This window comes from Carcharhinus amblyrhynchos, chromosome 14 (genome assembly GCF_965287045.1).
Source record: "Carcharhinus amblyrhynchos chromosome 14, sCarAmb.v2.hapA, whole genome shotgun sequence".
Taxonomy (NCBI): domain Eukaryota; kingdom Metazoa; phylum Chordata; class Chondrichthyes; order Carcharhiniformes; family Carcharhinidae; genus Carcharhinus; species Carcharhinus amblyrhynchos.
The window spans coordinates 61,176,076-61,203,423 of NC_137337.1; the positions used below are offsets into that span (position 1 = coordinate 61,176,076).

The 27,348-nt window shown below is 41.7% G+C and overlaps 1 protein-coding gene across 1 annotated transcript in view; it reads right to left on the reverse strand.

Annotated features, from left to right (window-relative positions):
- Positions 1 to 429: 429 nt before the first annotated feature.
- Positions 430 to 27,348, reverse strand: part of LOC145352726 (transmembrane protein 87A-like) — a 67,315-nt gene continuing 40,396 nt past the window's right edge. The window contains exons 13-20 of the mRNA XM_080202981.1: positions 25,486 to 25,594; positions 24,295 to 24,353; positions 21,141 to 21,244; positions 18,412 to 18,485; positions 17,768 to 17,829; positions 12,366 to 12,418; positions 3,450 to 3,480; positions 430 to 1,215 (exon numbers count right to left, since the gene is read on the reverse strand). Of these exons, the coding sequence (XP_080059107.1) occupies positions 1,174 to 1,215; positions 3,450 to 3,480; positions 12,366 to 12,418; positions 17,768 to 17,829; positions 18,412 to 18,485; positions 21,141 to 21,244; positions 24,295 to 24,353; positions 25,486 to 25,594 (534 nt within the window). The 3' untranslated portion in view covers positions 430 to 1,173. The remainder of the gene's footprint in view (positions 1,216 to 3,449; positions 3,481 to 12,365; positions 12,419 to 17,767; positions 17,830 to 18,411; positions 18,486 to 21,140; positions 21,245 to 24,294; positions 24,354 to 25,485; positions 25,595 to 27,348) is intronic.

Genomic DNA, 27,348 nt, shown 5'->3' on the forward strand with positions numbered 1-27,348 from the left:
CAGCCTGGTACGTTAATCTCCAAGATTGAAAGCTAAATTTCTGAATGATAAGTTTGTGGGAGGGGAAAATTGATACAGTGATGTCTATGGACTGAATGCTCAGACTTTAAATCAACTGAATAGAAACAAAACGTTCCTAAGTTAATGGCCTTTCCACAAAGGAAAACCTCCTGACAAGTAAACATACTACTTCGATCCTTGCTCTCTTGTTATTCTCTGATTATCTTGTTGATGTTTTTAATTATACCATATGTCTCTTCTGACTATATGAAAAGTTGAAAAGACATACATTGAAAAAGCTATGACAATTACAAGAAAATAATTCCAATATTGTTCTCAGTTTAGCAGAAATCACTAATAAGTGAAAGTATGAGGATTTTCACTTTAACTAATTAAATAATCTAAAATTATAACATGACACAATAGATGTATAATTTCATCCATATAATTTTATTTAATTTGAAAACAAGAAAATCACAATAAGGCTGCCCTGATAGTTTTACTAAACTCTAACACCAGGTTTACAAGGCTCCATTTTCTAGCCAAATGGCCACTCCAGGTGCCAGCACTGCTGGCAGTCAGTAACTCAAGTCCAGCTGTACAGGCTTGCATCTGCAAAACAAACCCTTTTTCTGGAATTATACACAAATAAAACTTGGGAGGAACTAACTGAACTAAGTATATTAGAGATAGAGGAAACAATTCTCTGGAGATTGCAGTTAGTCAGTGGCAGAACTATGTCTCCAGTATATTGCACCCTTGTTTCAGGCAGTGAAAACCCTGGTGCTGGAATACAAAGGCGACCTTGCTTTTCACTTCATTTGGGAAAGTGGGGTTGGAAAGGAAGAAAGAACACCAGCAGGATCATATTAACTTGCAGCCTGTTCTGTGTAACACTGCTTAGAAATAGCAGCAGACCAGCCATTTATTTTACAGGAACAAAGAGCATAATTTAACCCAAACAAGACATCTATGGCAAGCACTAGCAAAATAACTTATTTGTTTAAAAAACATAATTGTACTTGAGCAAAGTATAAAACACTCCTGCCCACCCAAACCCAGTGAAGCCATGTGAGACTATACAGTTTTGGTGCATTGTGCAGACTGAAGTCATTTTGTCCTGGACAGTTGTTACTTCAAAAACAAGAGTGATGCTTTCCAATCATTTCATTTTCACTCCATTTTTGAAATCTCAAATTTTGTCGTCATAATTTCCTGCAAAATAAGAAACTTATTAGTACAGAACTTGAATATTGCTGAAGAGACATGTTGCCAAAGCTTTTCATCTTGCACTCATCAGCACAAATGCAAGAATGCCAACTTTGAAATGATCACAATTTATGCATGCAAGAAAAGGGTGCTGATTAGGTTGGCAAGTTGACCAAATAGCTGAAACATAGCCATGGAGAAAGCAACAAGTTTTTTCTTATAACTACTCACCTCCAGCATTATCCTGGTGAAATTACATTCTTACACACTATGGGCATGATTTTCTGTCTGCGCTCGCCCTAAAACCAGAAAATCCCACCTGAAGTTAACGACCGTTGCCTGGTCTGACCTCACCTGCTACGATGTCCATGGCAGATGGGATGGGAAAATCCCCCCCCCCATAGCTATAATGCCCTTTCTCTAATTAGGCACCCAAAGCCACTGAAGCCCTTTGTTGTGATCTCTCCAGTATTTTGCATAAACACAATCAGTTCTCCATTGTGGCATTCTATATGGATTGAATGGTCTCTTTCTGTACTGTAACTTTTCAATGGTTCTATAAAGATTCAAAATCCTAATGGCTTTTTCCAACTTGATGTTCACCTTCAGGAAATAATGTATTTGAAACTCTTTAGTTTATTTTTTAATAGTCAGTGAGCTATTTTTGTCCCCAGTTCCTTTCCTAAAGTATTAAGTCCTGTTGGATATATACGGATCTTATTTGCCCTCTGGCAGCTTAACAAGCTTTTGATTTTTGTGAGCTGTAATCAGTCTCTCCATGATATCCACAGGTAATATGTAGGTTCCAGCAGGCATCATTAAATAGTGGTCAAGTGTGATAAAAGCCCAATTGTTTTTCTTTTGTCTTGGGTTTGGAAGGGGCAGGGCACCCCAAGACCAATATCAACTTCTAGCTGAAATCATATGATTCAACATAAACCAAAAATAGAATTTGGGACTTTCCAGGTCTGGATGGGTCAACAGTAATCGTCCTAATTAAATTCTGTATAGTTGAACATTCAGTCATACTGAGTTTATCATCCTGCTTAGAGCTTGATCCAAGAAGAACAGCAAATGTTGGAAAGGTGAAAATGTACAACTGATCAATGGGTACCTGAACGGATTGGGAGTGTAAATGTACTTCAGGATGGGTAATTTCAATTGAAGTGTGACTTAACCTTGCTGTTTCAGATGCTGACTGACTTTCAGTACATTTTCAGGTCAGATTCCAAAAGTGGGGCTAGACACAATCATGTAAATCTGGATTTTAGATTAGGGGTCTCCAAACTATGGCCTTTGGGCCACATCTGGCCTGCAGTGGTTCGCCTCCAGATCAGAGTTTGGAGACCGCTGCTCTAGATACTATAATGTTCCTAAACTCAAAACATTTCAATGTTCATAGAGAGAAATTGACAAGTTTCAGCCCAGCATTCAAAATGCAAGGGAGTTACTACAGGTTAGAGTGCTACATAACTGCAATCCCACTGATATTAGCCCTTCTAACATGGGCTCAGTAGCTCTTCCTCCTCTGCACTCATACTTTTGATTGTATTTCAAGTGAATATTCCTGCCTAATCAGATTTATAGTAATTAGCTATTAGTTCAAGCATGTATTTATATCAAGTCTCAACGTATCTCAGGTATTGCAAAGTACTATTTTTAGTGCAACTACTATAATTTTGCGAGCAAAAGAAGTTCAAAGTATGGTATTTCAAACAGCAATTAAAGTTAGCTAATCTGTTTTTGGTCATTTTGATTGAGAGAATATTGGTCTGGAAAAAAGTCTGACACTTTGTTCTCCGGTCATCAACCTGAGTGGTGTAAAGTTTCATTTATTGGTCACCTCTAACACTGCGCTGTCAGTCAGATTAAATGATGCAGTAAAGCTTAAACTCAGAACCTCCTGGCTTACAGATGAGTGTACTTCCAACTAAAGAACTCAAGGCTACAAATCCCTCAGTTAGTGATGGAACATGCTGCTGCTGGCCACGGAAATATAGAACACAAGCACACTTAAGATCACCAAACATTAAGATCAAATCCTTTCCCAATATTCAAATTTGAGGCTTTTACAAACATCTCGAAGGAGAATTAAGTCTATGTTGAAGATCGTGTACATGAACACAACAACCTCGCATCAGCATACACCCTACAAACTTCCTTCCTCCCAACACCATCAAACACCCTCAGGTACAAGAATAAATACACTTACAAACAAATTGAATGAATCTGCTTATTACCTCATCTGAGTCTAGAAGGGCTGGAAGTGCACTGAAAGAAAATAAATTAAGGTTAGTTTAAGAAAAGTAGAAAAGTATTGTATCATTATGCTAGTATAGCTAGTGTCAGTGCTAACTAGACCATTGCCAATAGATGGCCAAACACCATTTCTACATTGCAACAGCAGTGGTGAAATTGCCAAAAATAGCCTGGTTTTTCACTTCTTGTTTTCACACCGTGAATCTTAGTCTGCCAGTGAGCAGTTTGAAACAGGAAACCAGTTAGAAGCACTTTGAACGACATGGATCTCCTCCACCATTTGTATCCATAGGCAATGGTGGATGAGGATGTGACAACACATCCCTCATTGCTTCACTGTGTAGCTGCTGATAGTCCAATATAACATAGTTGGCATTGATGGACACTAATTGCAGAATCTAAAGCCAAGAAATGCTAATGCTTAATGTATTTTAAAAATAAATCTGCCACAATGCCCCAGTTAGCATGCTTTACCAGGGGTCTAGGCCAAGTAAGTCACTAGGATCATCCATCAATTATACTTCTGAATTCAAGTTTCTTTCAACTCAATCTGTTGAAAAATATTTGATTTTGGATGCTTGTTTTAAAGACTAAACATATCAACTTTGAATGAAATGTTCTAATTGTAAGAAAAGAACTCAGCTGTTACGTGCTAATAAAATAAAAAGGAGCTCCTGAAGTCGGTAACAAGAAAAAAAAATGCAATTTCAAAGAGAATGAAACAGGGCAAACTGTTAAGGCGTTATTTGATATTTGAATATCAACTTTATAAAGAGAACATATTAAACAACTCAATATACAAAGTTTTTGAGGAGAACTGCAATTGATAACAGAGCAAGGAATAAAACCATCAGTTTTTCTCCAAGACAAAAGGTTTGATCATTTCTTTGCACACATGCAAGGAAAGGTTGTATGAAAAGATGCCATTTATTTATGGTACAACTGTTATGCATCTCAGATTAAATTCTTTATAAGTTAGAAAATGATTAGTGTCTTTCTTAATTTTTATTCATTCTGAACAAGAGATAAAAATAATTTTACATTGTAGTGTAATGAATACTTCATTCTGACATTTTGTTCATCAACTCATGGGTTTTTTCACCATCAACAAACTTCATGGCAGAGCTATCATCCAACCCTGTCTATTCTTCTGATGATCATTCTATTCTTATGTTTAACTTCTTTCAGATTGTGCTGACAACTTTGTTCTTTCCATGAAGCAATGAAAATATTTCTTGTTTTAGGACTTCTTTAAAGAGAAAATTTCTTCACATCTCCTTCAAGTTTACTGAACAGCTATCACTTGTCATGATTTCAGTCTTTGACCTCCTTTGGCAGTCTTAATCTATAGAGTTCAAAATTAAACTGTTGCATCAGCGCCATTGCTGAAGCTTACGACAAACTTGATCACACAAACTACGTATTTTCCCATTTACTTTTCAAATTGTGCAAGCTTGCACATTTACAGGACTTAAAGTTGCTCCTTTCTTTGGGTAGGCTCCTCTGCACTCTAGGACAGAATTCAAGCTAAAACCGGTGATCATTTTCTCATCTCTAGTCTCATAAGAACATAAGAAATAGGAGCAGGAGTAGGCCATCTAGCCCTTCGAGCCTGCCCCGCCATTCAATAAGATCATGGCTGATCTGTCGTGGCTCAGTTCCACATTCCCGCCCTCTCCCCATAACCCTTAATCCCCTCTCTTATCAAAAACCCATCAACCCGCGTCTTAAAAATATTTAGCGAGGTAGTCTCCACCACTTCAACGGGCAAAGAATTCCAGAGATTCACCACCCTTTGAGTGAAGAAGTTCCTCCTCAACTCCGTTCTAAACCGCCCCCCCTTTATCTTGAGGCTGTGCCCCCTAGTCCTACTATCCTTTCTGAGCGGGAAGAGTCTCTCCACCTCTATCCTATCCATTCCCATTCATCATCTTATACGTCTCAATGAGATCTCCCCTCATTCTTCTAAACTCTAACAAGTACAAGCCTAGTTTATTCAGCCTCTCCTCATAGCTCAACCCCCTCAACTCTGGCATCAGCCTAGTAAACCTCCTCTGCACTCCCTCCAAGGCCAAAATATCCTTGCGTAAGTACGGCACCCAAAACTGCACACAGTACTCCAGCTGCGGCCTCACCAATGCCCTATACAGCTGCAGCAAGACCTCCCTACTTTTATATTCAATCCCCCTCGCTATGAAGGCCAGCATCCCATTCGCCTTCCTGACCACCTGCTGCACCTGCAAGCTGGGTTTTTGTGACTCATGCACAAGGACCCCGAGGTCCCTCTGCACCGTCGCCTGCTGCAGTTTTTCTCCACGTAAGTCATAATCCTTCCTATCATTATTCCTACCAAAGTGGACCACCTCGCACTTGCCAACATTAAATTCCATTTGCCAGTTCCTGGCCCATTCGCCCAGCCTATCTAGATCCTTCTGTAGACTCGCCACACCCTCAGCACAATTTGCCGTTCCACCAATCTTGGTGTCATCAGCAAATTTTGACACCATACACTCAGTTCCCTCCTCCAGATCATCTATATAAATGGTAAATAGCTGAAGCCCCAGCACCGACCCCTGGGGCACTCCACTAGTCACCATCCGCCAATCCGAATAGCACCCATTGACCCCCACTCTCTGCCTCCTATTTGACAACCAATCCTCTATCCACGCTAACACCCTACCCCCAACTCCATGTCCCCTGACCTTCTGCAATAACCTCTTGTGAGGTACCTTGTCAAACGATCCTTCTCTCTGCACTAACATCAAGATTTGTCACTTTTTCCCCCCAACTCCAATTAATTCTGTTCCAGGGCTTCAAAATTGGAAATTCTCTGCCCTTTCAACCTTACTTTTCACTTCAGTCTTCAGCATTTTAAATCTGTTACAAAGGCCACGGGGAATCATTGATAGGACCTGTGGGCCTTACTGAATATAAGCTCCCCTATTAGGTAAGAGGAGGTTTGCCCAATAGGGAAGGTGCAACACCAAGGTTTAAAACCAGCTGGCTCTACTCAGGCCAGCTGTTGATAAACTTGAAACCAATCTGCACTTTGCACTGCTGAAAACATCAAGCATTACTGTAAATAAAAAGGTGGTTGGTGATGGAAGACTAGTCTCAGTAAGATAATTACATTTAATTTGATTTACTGTCACATGTACTAGTATAGTGAAAAGTATTGTTTCTTGCACCACATACAAAGCATATTGTACATAGAGAAGGAAAGGAGAGGATGCAGAATATAATGTTAGTCATAGCCAGGGTGTAAAGAAAGATCAACTTAATATATGGTGGGTCCATTCAAAAGTCCGATGACAGCAGAGAAGGAGGTGTTCTTGAGTTGGTTGGTATGTGACCTCAGTTTTGGTGGAAAGAAGGCGGAAGAGAATATGTCCAGGGCATGTGGTCCTTGATTGTGCTGGCTGCTTTTTTCAGTAAGAAACCTCACAACACCAGGTTAAAGTCCAACAGGTTTATTTGGTAGCACAAGCCACCAGCTTTCGGAGCGCTGCCCCTTCATCAGGTGAGTGGGAGTTCTGCTCACAATCAGAGCATATAAAGACACAAACTCAATTTACAAAATAATGGTTGGAATGCAAAACTTTACAGGTAATTAAGTCTTAAAGGTACAGACAATGTGAGTGGAGAGAGGGTTAAGGACAGGTTAAAGAGATGTGTATTGTCTCTAGCCAGGACAGTTAGTGAGATTTTGCAAGCCCAGGCAAGTCGAGGGGGTTTACAGATAGTGTGACATGAACCCAAAGATCCAAGTTGAGGCTGTCTTGTGTGCGGAACTTGACTATCAGTCTCTGCTCAGTGACTCTACATTGTGTGTGTCGTGAAGGCCGCCTTGGAGAACGCTTACACGAAGACCGGAGGCTGAATGTCTGTGACCACTGAAGTGTTCCCCAACAGGAAGAGAAATTTCTTGCCTGGTGATTGCCGAGCAGTGTTCATTCATCCATTGTCGTAGCATCTGCATGGTCTCACCAATGTACCATGCCTTGGGACATCCTTTCCTGCAGTGTATCAGGTAAACACAGTAAGAAGTCTCATAACACTAGGTTAAAGTCCAACAGGTTTATTTGGTAGCAAACGCCACTAGCTTTCCAAATAAACCTGTTGGACTTTAACCTGGTGTTGTGAGACTTCTTACTGAGTTTACCCCAGTCCAACGCCGGCATCTCCATATCACGTGTATCAGGTAGACAACGTTGGCCGAGTTGCAAGCGTGTATACTGTATACCTGGTGGATGGTGTTCTCACGTGAGATGATGGCATCTGTGTCGATGATCTGGCACGTCTCGCAGCGGTTGCTGTGGCAGGGTTGTGTGGTGTCATGGTCACTGTTCTCCCGAAGGTTGGGTAGTTTGCTGCGGACAATGGTCTGTTTGAGGTTGTGCGAAGTAGTAGGGGTGGCCTTGATGAGATGTTCGTCTTCAGCAATAACATGTTGAAGGCTCCGGAGAAGATGCGGTAGCTTCTCCGCTCTGGGGAAGTACTGGATGACGAAGGGCCCTGTCTGCCGTGTCCCGTGTTTGTCTTCTGAGGAGGTCAGCATAGTTTTTTGCTGCGGCAATTGATGAGTCACACGCCATATCCTGTTCTTATGAGGGCATCTTTCAGCATCTAGGAGGTGTCTGTTTTAATCCTCCTTATCTGAGCAGATCCTTTGTATAGGAGGGCTTGTGCATAGGGAATGGCTTCTTTAACGTGTTCAGGGTAGAAGCTGGAGAAGTGGAACATAGTGAGGTTATCCGTGGGCTTGCGCTACAGTGAAGTGCTGAGCTGACCGCCCTTGATGGAGGTGTGTGTGTGTGTGTCCAGGAATGCAACCGATTCCGGAGAGTAGTCCGTGGTAGGTCTGATGGTGGGATGGAACTTACTGGTGTCATCATATAGTTGTTTCAGTGATTGTTTAGAGATGAGTCCAAAGGAAGAAAATGTCATCGATGTATCTAGCGTATAGCATCGGTTGAGGGTCCTGCGCGGTGAAGAGGTCTTGTTCAAACCTGTGCATAAAGATGTTGGCATATTTAGGTGTGAGTTTCGTCCCCATGGCTGTTCCATGTATCTGAATGAAGAACGGGTTGGTGAAGGTGAAGACATTATGGTCCAGGATAAGCGGATGAGTTGTAAAATTGCATCTGGAGATTGACAGTTGTCGGCCTTGAGTACTGAGGCAGTTGCAGCAATGCCATCGTTGTGGGGATGCTGGTGTAGAGTACCGAGACATCCATTATGACGATGAGCGCTCCTGGTTCAACTTCTCCATGTGTGGAGTGTCTGTAAGAAGTCTGCAGTGTCGCAATAAAAGCTGGGGATTCAGGGTCCCATTGCCTGATATGATGGGACAGCCGGGTGCATTTGCCTTGTGTACTTTCGGGAGGCAGTAGAGATCTCCATCATGGGGAGCACGTGGGATGAGAGCATGGAGGGTGCTCTGAAGATCTCAATCAAAGGTCTTGATCAGTCTGTTGAGTTGATGAGTGTGTTCTTTGGTCGGATCTGTGGGTAACTGTCTGCCTCTGGCTACGTTGAGTGCATCCTGAAACCCATTGTACAAAGTCACGACTCAGCGCAGATGAAGCAACTGAACCAGAAGCACTCATCATCACAATGAATGTCTTGGCACTGTACACCAGCATCCCCTACGACGATGGCATTGCGGCAACTGCCTCAGTACTCAAATGTTGACAACTGCCAATCTCCAGACGCAATTCTATCCGCTTCATCCTGGACCACAATGTCTTCACCTTCAACAACCAGTTCTTCATCCAGACGCACGAAACAGCCATGGGGACCAAGTTCGCCCACAATATGCCAACATCTTCATGCACAGGTTCGAACAAGACCTCTTCACCGCACAGACCTTCAACCGATGCTATACACTAGACACATTGATGACATTTTCTTCCTTTGGACTCATGGTGAACAATCATATGATGGCATCAACATGTTCCATCCTACCATCAAACTCACCATGGACAACTCTCCGGAATCGGTTGCATTCTTGGACACATGCATCTCCGTTAAGGATGGTCTCCTCAGCACCTCACTGTATCACAAGCCCATGGATAACTTATGATGTTTCACTTCTCCAGCTTCCATCCTAAACACGTTAAGGAAGCCATTCCTTACAGACAAGCCCTCTGTACACACTGGATCTGCTCAGATGAGGAGGATCACAACATACACATCCAGACGCTAAAAGATGTCCTCATTAGAACAGGATATGGTGCTTGACTCATTGATCGACAGTTCCGACGCGTCACAGTGCAAAACTGCACAGACTTCCTCAGAAGACAAACACGGGACACGGCGGACAGAATAGCCTTCGTCGTTCAGTACTTCCCCTGGAGCATTCAACATGTTATTGATGATGTTATGTTCTCCGGAGAGAACACCTTCTCAACATGCTATCTTCTCCGGAGCCTTCAACATGTTATTGATGAAGACGAACATCTCGCCAAGGCCACCCCCCCACCCCCACGTCTTGCCTTCAAACAACTGCACAACCTCAGACTATTGTCCGCAGCAAACTACCCATCCTTCAGGAGAATAGTGACCACGGCACCACACAACCCAGCCACAGCAACCTCTGCAAGACGTGCTGGATCATCGACATGGATGCCATCATCTCATTTGAGCACACTATCCACCAGGTACACAGTACATACACTTGCAACTCAGCCAACGTTGGCTACTTGATACGCTGCAGGAAAGGATGTCCCAAGGCATGGTGCACTGGGGAGACCATGCAGACGCTACAACAACGGATGAATGAACACCGTTTGACAATCACCAGGCAAGAGGGTTCTTTTCCTGTTGGGGAACACTTCAGCAGTCACGGGCATTCGGCCTCTGATCTTTGGGTAAGCATTCTCCAAGGTGGCCTTCACGACACAACAATGCAGAGTCGTGAGTAGATGCTGATAGCCGAGTTCCGCACACGAGAGCGGCCTCAACCGGGATCTTGAGTTCATGTCACACTATCTATAATCCTCATGGCTTGCCTGGGTTTGCAAAATCTCATTAACTATTCTGGCTGGAGACAATACGCATCTCTTTAACCTGTGCTTAACCCTCTCTCCACTCACATTGTCTGCACCTTTAAGACTTGCATTCCAACCATTATTTTGTAAATTGAGTTTTTGTGTCTTTATATACCCCGTTTGTGAACAGAACTCCCAGTCGCCGGAGGAAGGGGCAGTGCTCTGAAAAGCTAGTGGCTTGTGCTACCAAATAAACCTGTTGGACTTTAACCTGGTGTTAACCCAAGTCCAACGCTGGCATCTCCACATCATGCTTTTCCGAGGCAGAGTCAATGATAGGAGGCTGGTTTGCCTAATGGATTGGGCTTTGTTCACAACCCTTGGTAGTTTCTTGTGTCATACTAAGGTATGACACAACCAGAAAGGATGCTTTCTATGGTGCATGAAAGTAGAGGCATCAACATGGAGGGACCAGGACAGGTTGTTGATGATCTGGATGCCTAGAAACCTGAAGCTCTTGACCATTTCCAGTTCATCCCTGTTGATGTAGACGGAACATGTCTTCCACTATGCTTCCTGAATTCAATGATTATCTTCTTTGTTTTATTGACATTGAAGGAGAGATTATTGTCGTTGCACCAGTTCACCAGATTCTCTATCTCTTTCCTGTACTCTGTCTTATCACTGTTTGAGATCCAGCCACTACAATGGTGTCATCAACAAACATGAAAATTAAGTTGGAAGGGAATTTGGCTACACAGTCATTGGTGTGTAAAGATTATCTTAAGGGGCTGAGGACACAGCTTTATGGGTCATTGGTTTTGGGGATTATCGTGGAGAGGGTGCTTTGTCTATCCTTACTGATTGAGGCCTGTGGGTTAGGAAATCAAGACCCAGTTGCAGAAGGAGGAGCTAAGCCCTAGACCACAGAGTACAATATTGGTATTATTCCAGCTCAACTTCCTAGTTCGTAAACTATGAATCTAAATTTGGAAATTATGCCACCCACTGACATTCCAGTGCACTTGTACCATTGCTGAATAGCTGAATTCTATGATTGTTTTCTATGATTCTAAATAAATCATGTTTTACTTCCTGAATTCTCACCTGAACATTACAGTGGCACTCCAGTCTGTTCCCAACAATCCGCAGTATGTAATATGTAAATGCCAATGAAAACAACTGTATATGTAGAAACAACACTGAATGCATTTGAAAGCTTATATAGGCAGTCCTCGACATTAAGACATTCGAGTTACACAGAACGGCACTTTTTAAATTCTACTTACATACATATATATGTTATATTCTTAAACACAGCCTTGTTGGAAATAGAGTCAAATAATCCAGCATACAATAGTACTGTATTGAGTTGCTGACCCTGATTGTGCCCAGGAAAGATGTGAAACCTGTTGAAATACTGGGCTCTCCCTTTACTCATCAGTATGTACTCCATTTTGGAAGGTCAGATTGATGCATGTTTATCAGCTCGTTAGAGGTCTTGCCCAACTAAGGAGAATGTTTACTGTGGCTTGCCGGCAGAATATTGTCTGGCAGAGCTACAGCCCAGAAAGCAGAACAGTTTTTGGCGAATGATTTTGACGTGCTGAACCCTGGGATTGCTAGCCAAGCTGAAGTCAAAACCAATTTGACCACACATTGGGAGGCTTCTGGTAGAGATCTGAATGCAACATGTCTAAATCCTGTGGGAAATGAGCTCACCATACCTGGTAAAATGATGCCTTGCCCCACTGATGGAATTGATTGCCCATTTTTAACATTGTTCTGATGGGAAAATCGGTTCCTACTTGTGACATGGTTTCCAAGAATCATTTGTGTTGCAAGTTGAGGACTGCCTGTAGTGCAACAATAAACCTGTAGCTAGTATCAGTGAAAGCCACTTACACATCTGCCATGGAAGATGGAACATTCTCTTCGACCCACTTCAGATCTTCATCCTGTGAAGAATGGCAAGGGTTTTGATGAGTTGTGAGCCTGACTAATTAGCAATGAAAAGCAAAGTATTACAAGGTTATCTCTTCAACAAATGTGCTTATGCACGTGGTCTTGATCAGACAAGAAAGAGAACACAGGACGTTTGGGGAAGGCAGGTGAAGGAAAGAGGAGAGGAATGAGCAATGATTAAAACAAACAGTGGATGCAGATCACAAGAATTAATTAATTAATCTGTTAACAACTTTAACTAGCTCTTTTAATCACTTCTAAGCTCCTTCAATTTTTTATTTACTCATTTTTCTGTAGTAATTCCCTAATTTTCAACTTTTACCTTTGGTGATATGCTTCTGAGCCAGAAGCCCCGAGTTCAAGTCTCACTCCAAGACTTGTTGACCACATAAGGAGTGTTTATGACCCAATTCAACAGGTTCAAAATCAGCCTTCTAATTTTTCCAACACTTGCCCATTATTATACAATGGTAAAGAAGTGTGATGATACAAAACAAAAGATCTTTAACAATTTCCTAAAACCTGACAATTCTGAATAAATACCTCACCAATCTGTGACTTATTTTAAATTTGAAGACAAAGTTCCTTCTTCCTTCACCAGTGTGGAGATTAGTCTTTGAATTATTCTCAAGACTCTATTAATAGCACGTACTGAAGTTGTTAATGAGACATACCGGAGTGACAGAAGACTGATCTGGAGAAACTCAAATGACCTCTCAGGCAAAGGGGTTTTAATTCACATCTACCTACATTTCCAGTAAAAACAAATAAATGATATGGGAAGCAGGAATTTGGGAAGTTAAAAAAAACAGTTATTTCACACTGTCTCGTAGACTAGACGGGATTGAGGTACATAAGGAGGAGGTGTTAGCAATTCTTGAGAGTATGAAAATAGATAAGTCCCCTGGGCCGGATGGGATTTACCCCAGGATTCTCTGGGAGGCTAGGGAGGAGATTGCAGAGCCTTTGGCTTTGATAATAATAGTAGGAGGGATTACTATTTAAAGGGCGAAAAGCTGCAGCATGCTACGGTGCAGAGGGACCTGGGGGTCCTTGTGCATGAGTTGCAAAAACTCAGTCTGCAGGTGCAGGAGGTGATCAAGAAGGCGAATGGGACGCTGGCCTTTATAGCGAGGGGGATAGAATATAAAAGTAGGGAGGTCTTGCTGCAACTATACAGGGCATTGGTGAGGCTGCAGCTGGAATACTGTGTGCAGTTTTGATTGCCGCACTTGCGCAAGGATATTTTGGCCATGGCGGGAGTGCAGAGGAGGTTCACTAGGCTGATACCGGAGATGAAGGGGTTAGACTATGAAGAGAGATTAAATAGACTGGGTCTGTACTCGGAGTTTAGAAGGATGAGGGGGGATCTTATTGAGATGTATAAGATAATGAAAGGGATGGATAGGGTAGAGGTAGAGAGATTCTTCCCACTCAGAAAGGACAGCAGGACTAGAGGGCACAGCCTCAAGATAAGGGGGGGGGGGGGCAGTTTAGATCGGAGTTGAGGAGGAACTTCTTCTCTCAAAGGGTGGTGAACCTCTGGAATTCTCTGCCCGTTGAAGTGGTAGAGGCTACCTCACTAAATATATTTAAGACACAGGTAGATAGGTTTTTGGTAGACACAGGAATTAAGGGTTATGGGGAGAAAGTGGGAAAGTGGAACTGAGCCACTTCAGATCAGCCATGATCTTGTTGAATGGCGGGGCAGGCTCGAAGGGCTAGATGGCCTACTCCTGTTCCTACTTCTTATGTTCTTATGATCATCATGTCGTCATTGGCTACAGGTATAGTGCCGGAAGACTGGAGGATAGCAAACGTTATCCCCTTGTTCAAGAAGGGGAGTAGAGACCATCCTGGGAATTATAGACTGGTGAGCCTTACTTATGTTGTGGGCAAAGTTTTGGAAAGAATTATAAGGGATAGGATTTATAATCATCTAGAGGGAAATAAATTGATTAGGGATAGTCAACATGGTTTTGTGAAGGGTAGGTCATGCCTCACAAACCTTATCAAGTTTTTTGAAAAGGTGACCAAAGAGGTGGATAAGGGTAAGGCAGTTGACGTGGTGTATATGGATTTTAGCAAAGCGTTTGATAAGGTTCCCCATGGTAGGCTACTGCAGAAAATGCAGATGCGTGGGATTGAGGGTAATTTAGCAGTTTGGATCAGGAATTGGCTAGCTGATAGAAGACAGAGGGTGGTGGTTGATGGGAAATATTCAACCTGGAGTTCAGTTACAAGTGGTGTACCTCAAGGATCTGTTTTGGGGCCACTGCTGTTTGTTATTTTTATAAATGACCTAGATGAGGGTGTAGAAGGATGGATTAGTAAATTTGCTGACGACACTGCAGAGGGACATAGATAAGCTGCAGAGCTGGGCCAAGAGGTGGCAAATGCAGTTTAATATGGAAAAGTGTGAGGTGATTCACTTTGGCAAGAGTAACAGGAGTACAGAATATAGGGCTAATGGAAAGACTGTTAGTATTGTTGACGAGCAGAGAGATCTCAGGGTACATGTGCATAGCTCCCTGAAAGTTGGCACCCAGGTTGATAAGGTTGTTAAGAAGGCGTATGGTGTGTTATCTTTTGTTGGTAGAGGGACTGAATTTCGGAGTCGTGAGGTCATGTTACAACAGTACAAAACTCTGGTGCGGCCGCATTTGGAATATTGCGTACAGTTCTGGTCGCCGCATTATAAGAAAGATGTGGAGGCATTGGAAAGGGTGCAGAGGAGGTTTACCAGGATGTTGCCTGGTATGGTGGGAAGGTCTTATGAGGAAAGGCTGAGGGACTTGAGGTTATTTTCATTACAGAGAAGAAGGTTACGAGGTGACCTAATTGAGGCATACAAGACAATCAAAGGATTGGATAGGGTGGACAGTGAGAGCCTCTTTCCTCGGATGGTGATGGCTAACACGAGGGGACATAGCTTTAAATTAAGGGGTGGTAGTTATAGGGCGGATGTCAGAGGTAGGTTCTTTACTCAGAGGGTGGTAAGGGCGTGGAATGCCCTGCCTGCAGCAGTTGTGGACTCGCCAACTTTAAGGGCATTCAAATGGTCAGTGGATAGGCATATGGATAACATTGGAATCATTTAGGTTAGAGGGTCATTAGATTGGTTCCACTGGTCGGCGCAACATCGAGGGCTGAAGGGCCTGTATTGCGCTGTTATGTTCTATGTCTACATTAGAAAGCAGGAAAACCCCCCAGAAATTTAAGTACTGGGCAGTGGCAGAAATGAAACTATATATCAATTATCTTCAATAGAAAAAGTTGCAGATTTGGACAAGATCCAACAGTCTTTTTATGGTCTAATATTATTTTATTGTAATAGATTTTCCCATTTCTCTCTCTGTCTGAACCTGACTATTCACAACCATTCCATCCTATTGACAAGAGTTCAGCTTCCAACTATTATCCTCTCCATCCCATGAAATTACTTATACCTCTGCAACACTATCCACTTCTGCTCTTGCCTTGGCATCTTTGCTTCTGAAACTCTCATTCATGCTTTTGTTACCTCTAAACACCAATGTTTCCAATTTCTTCTGGTCAGCCTCTCACCTTCCTTGAACTTCAGCACATCCAAAATTCTCAATTTGAGATACCAGAAGATTGGAAATTGGTCACTGAAGGGTTAAATGACATACCTAGAAATGTCAGACTCATATGATCAACTTATATCCCAAAGAACAATCTTAATGAAGCTCAACAATGAGAAACAACACATTTAGATTCAAAGGAACCACAACTGCATAAATATATGGCAAATGTAGATAGTATTTTAAGTGAAATAGAAAGTCCCTTTGATCATTATTACCATGCTTGCTGATTTAAGGCTCCATCCAGCAACACCTAAATTTTCGTCCTGGCTTTCAAATCACTCCATGATCTCGACTTTCATGATTTTCTGCAAATTCTTTCAGTCATATAACCTTTAGTGATCTCTGTGCTCCTCTGATTTCTCTGATTTTTGGCCCTAAGCTGTGGAAATTCCTTCCTAAAGCACTCTACCCTTCTCTTTTATGATGCCACCTTGCTTGAGTACGATCTCTTGTGTCAAATTTTGTTTCACAATGCTCCTGCGAAGCATCTTGGAGAGTTTCACAATGTTAAAGGTGTCATAATAAATGCAAGCTACTGTCAAGATTGAATATCAATATAGTAAAGTCAAGGAGTCACTGAGTTGGAGGAAAAGCTAAATAACTACAAAACCAAGAAGATGGAATCGCTATAATGAAAACGTTTCAAATTGTAACAGGATTACAAGTGGAGTACCTCGGAAATTTTGGAACTGTTGTTGTTCAAAACATATTGATGATTTGACTTTCTTTTAAGCCAAACATTCATATTTGCCAGCACCACAAAAACAGGAAATAGGAAGCAGAGTAAATTAAGAGGAAACAATACAACCAAACGAGAATGAGAAGGAACTTTTACGGAACTGGTCCAATAGGTGGCAAATATGGGTAAATCTAAAGTCATCTGAATGGAAGGAGGATAACCAAAAGTAGAAGTAAGAGTTAAATGGAACAGTCCTAAAATGCACTGTTCATGAGGAAGAGGACAGATTATTGTGAACAAGTTTATGTAACTATCTATTCACAAGCTGATGTGATCATGGAGGTCTCCATTTCTCTATCAAAGAGACCTGAAAAGTCTCAGTTTCAATCTTTTGTTTGTCTTGAGTTTGCTGCTCTCAATCAACCATGTAACAGCAGGAGCTCTTTTAATTGATTTTAACATTGCATATTGTTTAGATATTGTTCTCCTAATTTAATAGTTTGACATTGGACAATTCATTTGTGTGATCAGCTCTTCAGAACCATGGTCTGACTAATAACCTTTCTGATTGTATTTGAATATTATGAGTGCTTGGGAGATGCATCATTGCATTTGATTGGATTGCTTATATTCATCAGGAAGCTGCAACTATCGGGTAGGCAGTAATTTTAATGATGTTGGCATGATATCAACTACAAGGATATCACACTGAAATCTCTTTCCTAGACCTCACATGATGTTCATGCACTCCAGCTTTATAGCAGGATTCACCAGAAGACAATTAGAACGAATTCTTGTTAGAACAGCTTTTAAAACTTCAGTTTCAATGAATCAAATTAGGCTACACCGGTCTTTTCTCTTAAAGAAGTCTCATGTGCTGGATAAGAAATACACTGATAAAACCCACCCTATGTATAACTGATAGATTTAGGTGTCCAGACAGTTGTGCAAATTGATCTTAAAACGCATTAGCCTAAAACATATCTCAACTACTTTGTTCTAAGTCCATACAGCCTCGAGACGCACTTTTAAACCAGCATTGTCTGCTATCTTACCACTTTATTAAGCTTTGCAGTGCCATTGGACTCTGCTTTTGTACCTCTCATCTTCATTCCCTCTGCAGAAAATATATGGAGATACAATTTACATAAATTATTGTAACTGAATATAATCTCTTCCTCTTATTTTATTTCTCACTGAAAAGGTCTTCACTTAATAACTGAGTAAGTATCTTGCAACCCCACTTTAGGGATTGGGGCGGCATGGTAGCACAGTGATTCGCACTGCTGCTTCACAGCACCAGGGACCCAGGTTCGATTCCTGGCTTGGGTCACTGTCTGTGTGGAATTTTCACCTTCTCCCCTGCGTAGGTTTCCTCTGGGTGCTCCTGTTTCCTCCCACAGTCTGAAAAGACGTGCTGGTTAGGTGCATTGACCCGAACAGGCGTCAGAGTGTGGCAACTAGGGGAATTTCACAGTAACTTCACTGCAGTGTTAATGTAAGCCTTATTTGTGAATAATAAATAAACTTTAACTTTTTTTTGAGTTAATCCAGCAAGCCACAACATAAATGGTCAACATTTTTATTTCCTCACTCCCTGCCACAATTCAAAGATCTAATTTACTCAATTTAATTCTTAATTTATCTAATTATATATTTTACTCTAGAATGCAGTTACTAAATCATCAGCTTTACTCACCAAAAGCTTCATTGAGCATTGGTTCCTTCAGTTCATCATCATCATCCTCATCTGCAAGAGGAGAAAAAGCAAACCTGCAAAACAAATAGTTTTGGCACAAATTCAATGGCATGGCTCAGTGAATAGGAGATTACGTTATTTCAAAGGAAGGTATTGGGTGGATGCATATCTCTATCTCTACTGAAAGGGCAAGAGATCTCCTTAGAAAGGATGTTTAGTTCTTGAAAAATCAATATTTTTCTTACCGCTGCAGGTAACAAAATAGATTTGTTCCTCTCATACTACTATTAAATCAATAAATGTTGACATTTAGCAAGGAAAAAAGTTATACTTTCCAAATGCAAACAGTATGTTTTTTATAGCAGGCACCAAACAATAAATAAAATTAAAGAGTGAACAAATTTGCATCCTCCTTTATCAATTATCTCTGCAACAATAAACTGCTGAAACAAACTTTGAAACAACTCAGAAACCACCAGCACCCTTCCCCCGTTGAATCATCGTTATTCTTTTGAAGAATAAATAAAATTATGCCATTATTTTCATTTTTAATTGCAAAATTGCATTTTTCACAACTGTAACATGCCATACTAATTAAACAAATATCTGAAAATACTAAGTGAATCATTTTTCAGCTGCACAGCACAAGAAGTTAAAAAGTTCATATTATCTTGTTTTGATGTTTAAAACTAAAAAGACATTCAGTTTTATTACTACTAAAAATGTTTTCCTAGCTGTCTATCCTTCCACTGCTGCCCCAGTGCTGAATGGGTGAGGGGCAAGCAAGTCCTGGCTTGCTGTGTCTGACCAGCCTTGCATATGAGATCTAGCTAACAGTTTATGTTGGGAGATAAAGTTTGTTTCTCTCGAGTCCTGTAACTTGGTAGTTGATAGCTCTGCTAAGTCTACAAACTCAAAACTAGGCTCTAAGTTACACAGACATCCAACAAAAAAAAAATACATTTTAAAGACACGATGCTGTTGTAATGTTCCAAAGAAGCCATAGACCTGGAATGTCATGTTTCTTCTCCACAAATGTTGCCAGACTTGATCAGTGATTCAGCTGTTTCTATTTCAGATTTTTAGCACCTTTACTATTTTATGTTTGAGATAAATTTAATCATCCCTTTATAATCATCAATAGTAATTACAAATCTTAGCTTTTAGCAATGAATGTCAGTTTGAGAATTCAAAATAGGTACTGCAACAATTTCCAAAAAAAATTAGATCAATTTTGGAATCTGCATTTATTAGGTTGTTTTCATTTATCCTTGGAGACTGATCACTGCAAACAGAAACCTATTTATCTATTTTTGATTGGTATGCTAAAGTAGAATTGACACTTCCATGAATATGAAGTTCCAGTCAAATAACAAATTTGTAGATTTGTGGAGAAATATAGCCACTGAGGAATGATGGCAGAAAAGGGAACTAAACAGAAGGTGCACATGGATTTCGAGAAACCTCAAGGAAAGGCTAAGACACCAAATTACAGGATACCATTGTTGAAAAGAGCTGGAGAGGCAAGATGAGTGAGAAAGTTACCGATTCAGCTACAAGTTTAGACATGAAGGAATGTTGATTGTAGGGGAAGAGAAATTTTTTAACGCAAGGGATCCTACAGTTTTGACAGTAGGACAAAGATCAACTTAAAGAACTGTGACTTCAACAAAAGGAAGATGCAGGAAAAAAAAAATACACGTACAATGCACATTTGAAGCTTAAAACAAGGGAGAGCAGATTAGGGTTAATGTTCATAGCAATTTATTATAAAACATGAGAAATTAAAAATTATATCTGGGGGCGGCAGGGGGGTGGAAGGCGTGGAGAGGCTGGCCCCTGCACATTGAGATGGGAGTTGAAGGGGGAGGGGGCTGGCCTCCATAAGTTGCAGGGTACAGCCCCTGCATCTCCAGGTGAATAGTGGCCAGGTACCCCGTTCCTCCAGACAAGCGGAAGCCCAGCCCCACTGTGCATCTGGACAAAAAGGGGCCCAGCTCCCAATGTCTCCAGATAAACGGGAGCTCAGCCTCCCTGTGCCTCCAAGCAGATGGAAGCCTAACCTAGCCGTGTTTCTGAACAGGTGGGAGCGCGTCCCCACTGTGCCTCTGGATAGGTGCGCCCAGCCTCCCTGTGCCTCTGGACAGGTGGGATCAGGACAGGCAAGGAAGGGCCCCTATTCCTTAGGATGGGCAGGGAAGGGCCCCTGTTCCTCCAGATGGGCAGGGTCTGTATCCCTATAAGCTTCAGGTGGGGGGGAGCCAGGTCTCTATAGCTCCAGATAGGCATGGCCTGGTTTCTGTCACCGTTTATCTTTGCAGACCACATTATCACATATTACATTTCTGAACGGGCAATCTAGTCACCATCTCCTCAAAAAATTACTTTGCACTCAAAAGAACACTTTCAGCAGATTTTTATGCTGGCACCAAGTTAAAATCTGTCTGAGATTATGAAATCTTTTCTGGGACAATGAGATCTTCCACTTGAAAAGACAAAATCATCTGCAGCGTATGTGTATTTCTCAGTGTATTCTCATAAAATTTTATAACAAGCTGCCAGACATTTGAGTGAAGGGGATAATGCTACTGTTAAATTCACCTCCTTCACGACATAAGCTATCCACTCTGATATATATTGTTCGCGTTCCCTCATCAAACCTGTTCATCTTTAGCTAGGGCAAGAGGGAAAAAAGATTTGGAAATTTGTGCCAAAAAATCCACTAAAACCTTTGATTGTTTGCTGATGGTCTCCACAAGATCATTATGACCAGTAGAATGACGGAGAACAGCAATCGCCAGAATGCATCATCTATCCACCGCTCTCTCCAGTCCTGCATAAAACATGGAAGAAAGGAATCAAAGTGCTATCTAATACATGTATTTTCATTCAGTGTTCCTTCTTGTCTTCTGAAGAAGTTTTTTCCCAGGTCGGAGGTGACAAACACGAGGGGTCACAGGTTCATGGGGGGGGCGGGGGGAGGACAAGGTTTAACTCAGATATCAGAGGGACGTATTTTACACAGAGGGTGGTGGAGGCGGACATGCTGGGATCATTTAAGACTTATCTGGATAGTCACATGAGCAGACTGGGAATGGAGGGACACAAAAGAATGGTCTAGTTGGACCAATGAGCAGCGCAGGCTTGGAGGGCCGAAGGGACTGTTTCCTGTGCTGTATTGTTCTGTGTTCTCATTGAAGTACAGTACTTAAGTCCCTTGCAACATTTTACTCAGGCATATTTTCACAGGTATAGTAGCAATCCCCCACCACCCCGTAACCCGCTGCTTGAGTGCAGTACCAGAGGCACAAGCTCAGTACAAAGCCCAGTGATTGATTATATTGGTCAGGTAGATTTCAATTTCTAATAGGTAAGATTTGAGGTAGCTGGGTTTATTGCTGAGTTATTCCAGTTTCCTCAATCTCCCTTTCTCTTTAGGGATCAAAGTGAAAATCCTCACAATTTGTCCAAAATTGGTATCAGTTTTTTTTTGAAACCTCTCTTCAAATTGCATGATTTGGTTGTTGATTATTTGGACTGCATTGTCTAAATGGTTTGCCTTTCCCATTTCATACTTTTGTAGGAATCGGGTAGCCATCAGAAGTGAGAACCCTGAAAGATGTACCCCCAGTTCTTGACTCAGGAACAACAAAACAGTGGAACAGCAAATTGTGCTGAGGGTGTAGAAAGTCTGCAGAGGGATCTAGATAGGCTGAGCGAGTGGGCGAGGACCTGGCAGATGGAATACAATGTTGGCAAGTGTGAGGTTATCCACTTTGGTAGGAATAATAGTAGGAAGGACTACTACTTACAGGGCGAAAAGCTGCAGCATGCTACGGTGCAGAGGGACCTGGGGGTCCTTGTGCACGAGTCGCAAAAACCCAGCCTACAGGTGCAGCAGGTGGTCAGGAAGGCAAATGGGATGCTGGCATTCATAGCGAGAGGGATTGAATATAAAAGTAGGGAGGTCTTGCTGCAGCTGTACAGGGCAATGGTGAGGCCACAGCTGGAGTACTGTGTGCAGTTTTGGTTGCTGCACTTGCGCAAGGATATTTTGGCCTTGGAGGGAGTGCAGAGGAGGTTCACTAGGCTGATACCAGAGTTGAGGGGGTTGAGCTTTGAGGAGAGGCTGAATAGACTGGGCTTGTACTCGTTAGAGTTTAGAAGGATGAGGGGGGATCTTATTGAGATGTATAAGATGATGAAAGGGATGGATAGGGTAGAGGTGGAGAGGTTCTTCCCGCTTAGAAAGGACAGCAGGACTAGAGGGCACAGCCTCAAGATGGGGGGGGGTGTTGCAGTTTAGAACAAGAGTTGAGGAAGAACTTCTTCACTCAAAGGGTGGTGAATCTCTGGAATTCTCTGCCCATTGAAGTGGTGGAGGCTACCTCTCTAAATATATTTAAGACGTGAGTAGATAGGTTTTTGGTAGGCAAGGGGATTAAGGGTTATGGGGAGAAAACAGGAAAGTGGAACTGAGCCACTTCAGATCAGCCATGATTTTATTGAATGGCGGGGCAGGCTCGAAGGGCTAGATGGCCTACTCCTGCTCCTATTTCTTATGTTCTTATGTTTTATGTTCTTATGTAAAACCAGTAGTGGCACAAATGGTTGATAGCAGCTGACTCGGCCCAGACCAGAAATAGACCATGGGACCTTGTTAGTCAAAAAGAGCTTGAACCACAGTGGAAAGTGCTTTTGCACACAGGGGAATTACTATGTCCACATTTTGACTTCTGTAAAAGCAGATAGCATCTATTTAATGCAAAACAAAACTAAATTTCAACTTTTATTTAATCATTCTTTAATTTCATAAACGAATGCTCACTTTTTCGGTAGGGCATTCCAAATCCTAAATTCAATGAAAAGCATCTTGTTATTTCCCTTCTAGATCTTTCACCAATGATTTTAGATCTATGACATCTGATTATTGACCCATTTGTCAAATGTAATAGTTTTTCTCTATCAGCCCTACCAAAACATTGAGGCTTGGCAGGAAAGGTCTCCCTGAATCTTGCTTCTGACATCGTTATAATCTTGACTTGAATTTTCAGGGTGACAAATGCTCAATTAAGTGTTGATCAGCAGCAGGCAGGAAGTCCGTCCACACTTGGACAGAAGTCCCATCTTGGAGAGCTACCAGCGAACCAGACTGGCCAACAGTTGTCCAGTCCCTCCAGATGCAGCAGCACTGCAGTAGCCAGAAGAGGTTCTGTATTGCCATGCCTGAAACAAAGTCACACTTCAAATATGCACCAGGAGGTCCTTTGGTGGAAAGACAGGGGATATGCTGGGAGTGGGAGTGATCCCAGTGCTAGGGGAGGGCTGGATTTCTCAGCTCCCTGAAGGGAGGGTACCCCAAATATGAAAGGGCCTTCAGATTGAAGCGCAGCCCCCCCCACCCTACCCAATCTTTCCTTCCCGGGATCAAGGATGAAGACTTTTTCTTTTTCTGTTTGGCACCTGCCAGCCTCAAAAAGAAGATCTACACATGGAGACAGAGGCACTGAATGAGTACTTTGCATCTGTCTTTACCAAGGAAAAAGGTGCTGCCAACGTCGTAGTGAAAGAAAATATAGCTGAGACATTGGATAGGCTAAAAATTGAAAAAGAGGCGATATTAGAAAGTCTGTATTAAGATTGATAAGTCACCAGGGTTAGGTCAAATGCATCCAAGGATACTGAGGGAAGTGAGGGTGGAAATTGCAGAGTCGATGACCATAATCTTCCAATCCTCCTCCGATACAATGCTGGTGGCAGATGACTAGAGAACTGTAATTGTGACACCCAGAATCAAAAAAGGGTGCAAGGATAAGCATTTTATAAAGTCTACAGAGGCTTAAAAATCAAACAATAAACTTGGCTCCAGAGGAGCTTACTTACTGACTGACAGTCCGCCAGCCGGAACTTCTTTGTTGTCCAAATGATGAAAAATATCGATGCTATATACGAGGAAGAAATAAAATGTTTAGGCCAATATAAAATATTTTCTTTCATCTTTGCAGTATACTTTGGTCACACTAAGAATTCATCCTCATGTGAGGTCGTAGCAATAATAGGAAGATAGATTATTACTTGAATGGGTGTAAATTGAGAGAGGTGGATACTCAGTGAGACCTTGGTGACCTCGGTGTCCTTGTGCATCAGTTGCTGAAGGTAAGCACACAGGTACAGCATGCAGTAAAGAGGGCAACTGTATGTTGGCTTTCATAGCAACAGGATTTGATACAAGAATAGATGTTTTACTACAGTTGTATAGGGTGCTGGTGAGATCACACCTGGAGTATTGTGTGCAGTTTTGGTGCCCTTATCTGAGGAAGGATATCTTTGCTTTAGAGTTTACCAGGCTGATTCCTGGGATGGCAGATCTGCCATATGAGGAGAGACTAAATCGTTGAGGATTATATTTGCTGGAGTTACTAAGAGTGCGAGGGGATCTCATAGAAACTCAAACTTCTAACAGTATTAGACAGAGTCCAGAGCTACGGGTCACAATTTAAGGATAAGGAGGTAAACCTTTTAGAACTGAGGTGAGGAGAAATTTCTTCACCCAGAGAGTGGTGAATGTGTGGAATTCACTATCATAGGTAGTAGCTGAGGCCAAAACATGTGATTTCAAGAAGAAATTAGATACAGCTCTTGGGGCTAAAAGGATCAAGGGATATGGTAGGGTGGGGTGGGGTGGGAGTCAGGATATTGAATTTGACAATCAGCTATGATCATAATGAATGACAGAGCAGGCTTCAATGGCCTACTTCTGCTTCGAATTTCTATTCTCCTTTAGGTCAAGAGGATGGCATAGCTTTAGCCATATGATTTGGTACAGCTACTTGAGTTAATTGAGATGTGAACCTTCAACAGCCCAGTAACGCTCTTGGCAATTCAGCTACTGTCTTGGATGGAAGTTGACCATATTCCATTGTTGTACAAATTTCCACTTAACTGGTCAGTTTTCATTCAAGTCCACCAATATGAAAGCATGAGTGAATTTTAGAAAACATTATTAAGTCTCCAATGCTTCATCATACACAATCAGACTACCTGACAACCCTGCATAACACGCTTTTAACTTACCTATAACAGCAAAGATGAGTGTGTTTGTGAAATGTCTATATAAAGAGAGTTTCACAACATTCCTTCTTAGCTTTAGCATCTTCATGGTCTGGGTCAAGCTGATGAAGATGTGACTTTGGTTAAGGAAAATGATGCAATACAAAATTAAAAATCCAGATGTCCCTTCATTGAAAAGACCAACATTTGGCTTAAACAAAAGTATACAAGTTAACAGCTGGGATCAACAGTAATTGTATACTAGTTACTCAAATTTGCTCTAGGTTCCATTTTCTTTTGCCGAATCAAGTACAAAAAAAAGCCCATAAAATCCAAACTTCTAATTCTAGAATGGTATCACATGCTGCAGTGCATGTTACCATAGGGACTGCTTTCATCTCCTGGAGAGGTACAAGTCCTCAGAACATTTACAACGTTCCATTTCCCATCCTAGTGCTATTTGTCATGTATGAAAATCAACCTGTGTGACAATAAGTATGTAGGCTTCATGAGGTGCTATCACAGCCAAGTCATGATCCATTATTTTATATACACCGGGTTGTCAATTTAGCATACCAAGAATGTAAACTTCTCCATCCTTACAACATGGATTACTTCAAAGGAAAACAACAGGATAAAGAACACATGTACTACTCATTTGAAATATGGTTTACCCAATTGTAGAACCCAACAATTATCTCGGGTAAACCATTCCTTAATATTTAATATTAAAGGATGAGCAAAATTTACCATTTGGAGTTCCACATGGCTGAAGGCTCTTCAAACACTGAATTTTTAAAATGTATACACCTTCTAATCATGTAAGCAGAAAAACCAGATGGACTCACTAGTTAATCCTAATCACAATACTAATAACTAGTACCAATGCAAATGAAAGAACCAAGACCAATTGAAGGTTGTAGTCTATCCCTGGCTGTTATAAGGTGCTTGTTCTAAAATCCTTATTTACATGGCTGCCACGTAATCATTCTGAGGTATCCACTACTTAACAAACCTCTGAATGTTGGAGTAAGCTTGAGTTTAAATATATGTCAGTGATTGAATATTGCAGTTCTATTTGACATGATACAGAAAGTACAATTCTTACTCATGGATTCAGAAGACGCCAAACCCTAATTTAGAACGGCTTAGTTTGTAGCTTTCTCACCTGAGTCACAAGGTTCTGGGTTCAAGTTCCACTCCTGTGCTTCAGTACAAAAAGCAAAGCTGGTATTCCAGGGTAGCAGTAGCACTGTGCTGTCAGAGGTGCTGTCTTTGATTGACATGGGAGTCATAGGGTGTAGGGGGTGGACAGGAATATGGAGTTTAGGCCATAATCAGATCAACCATGATCTTATCAAATAATGGAACAGGCTCAAGGAACTGAATAGTCTACTGCTGCTCCTAATTTATGTTCCTACCAGATGAGGTGAATTGATTGTCTCCAAATTCTATCTTTTCTAACCATGAAGGATGTAACAAAACTGCTATTTCACATAATGCAGAACACCATAACAGTTTACACATTTAATGCAGACCTCTAACAGGTGTTAGAACTGCATCATTTCAAAACTAAAACTGCAGGGTAATAAAACCCCATACACGACTTCTTCTTTATCTAGAGAATTCACCAACCCCCACTCCCTGATCATACCACCGCCAGCTCAAATTCTGTTACTTGATGCAAAGATTGCCTTCAATTAGAGTTGTTGGAGCAGGCAACAGGCTGTGTAAAGCTGCAACATGCCCTCTCGGATCTTACCAATGTTCCCAAATTCTTCTTACTTCCAAATACAAAATATGCACCCTTTCCAGAGCCTCTCCAACCCCTAGCATGGTATCATTTCTACTAAAGCAGCCTAACAGTCTCATGCAGAGGGACAAAAG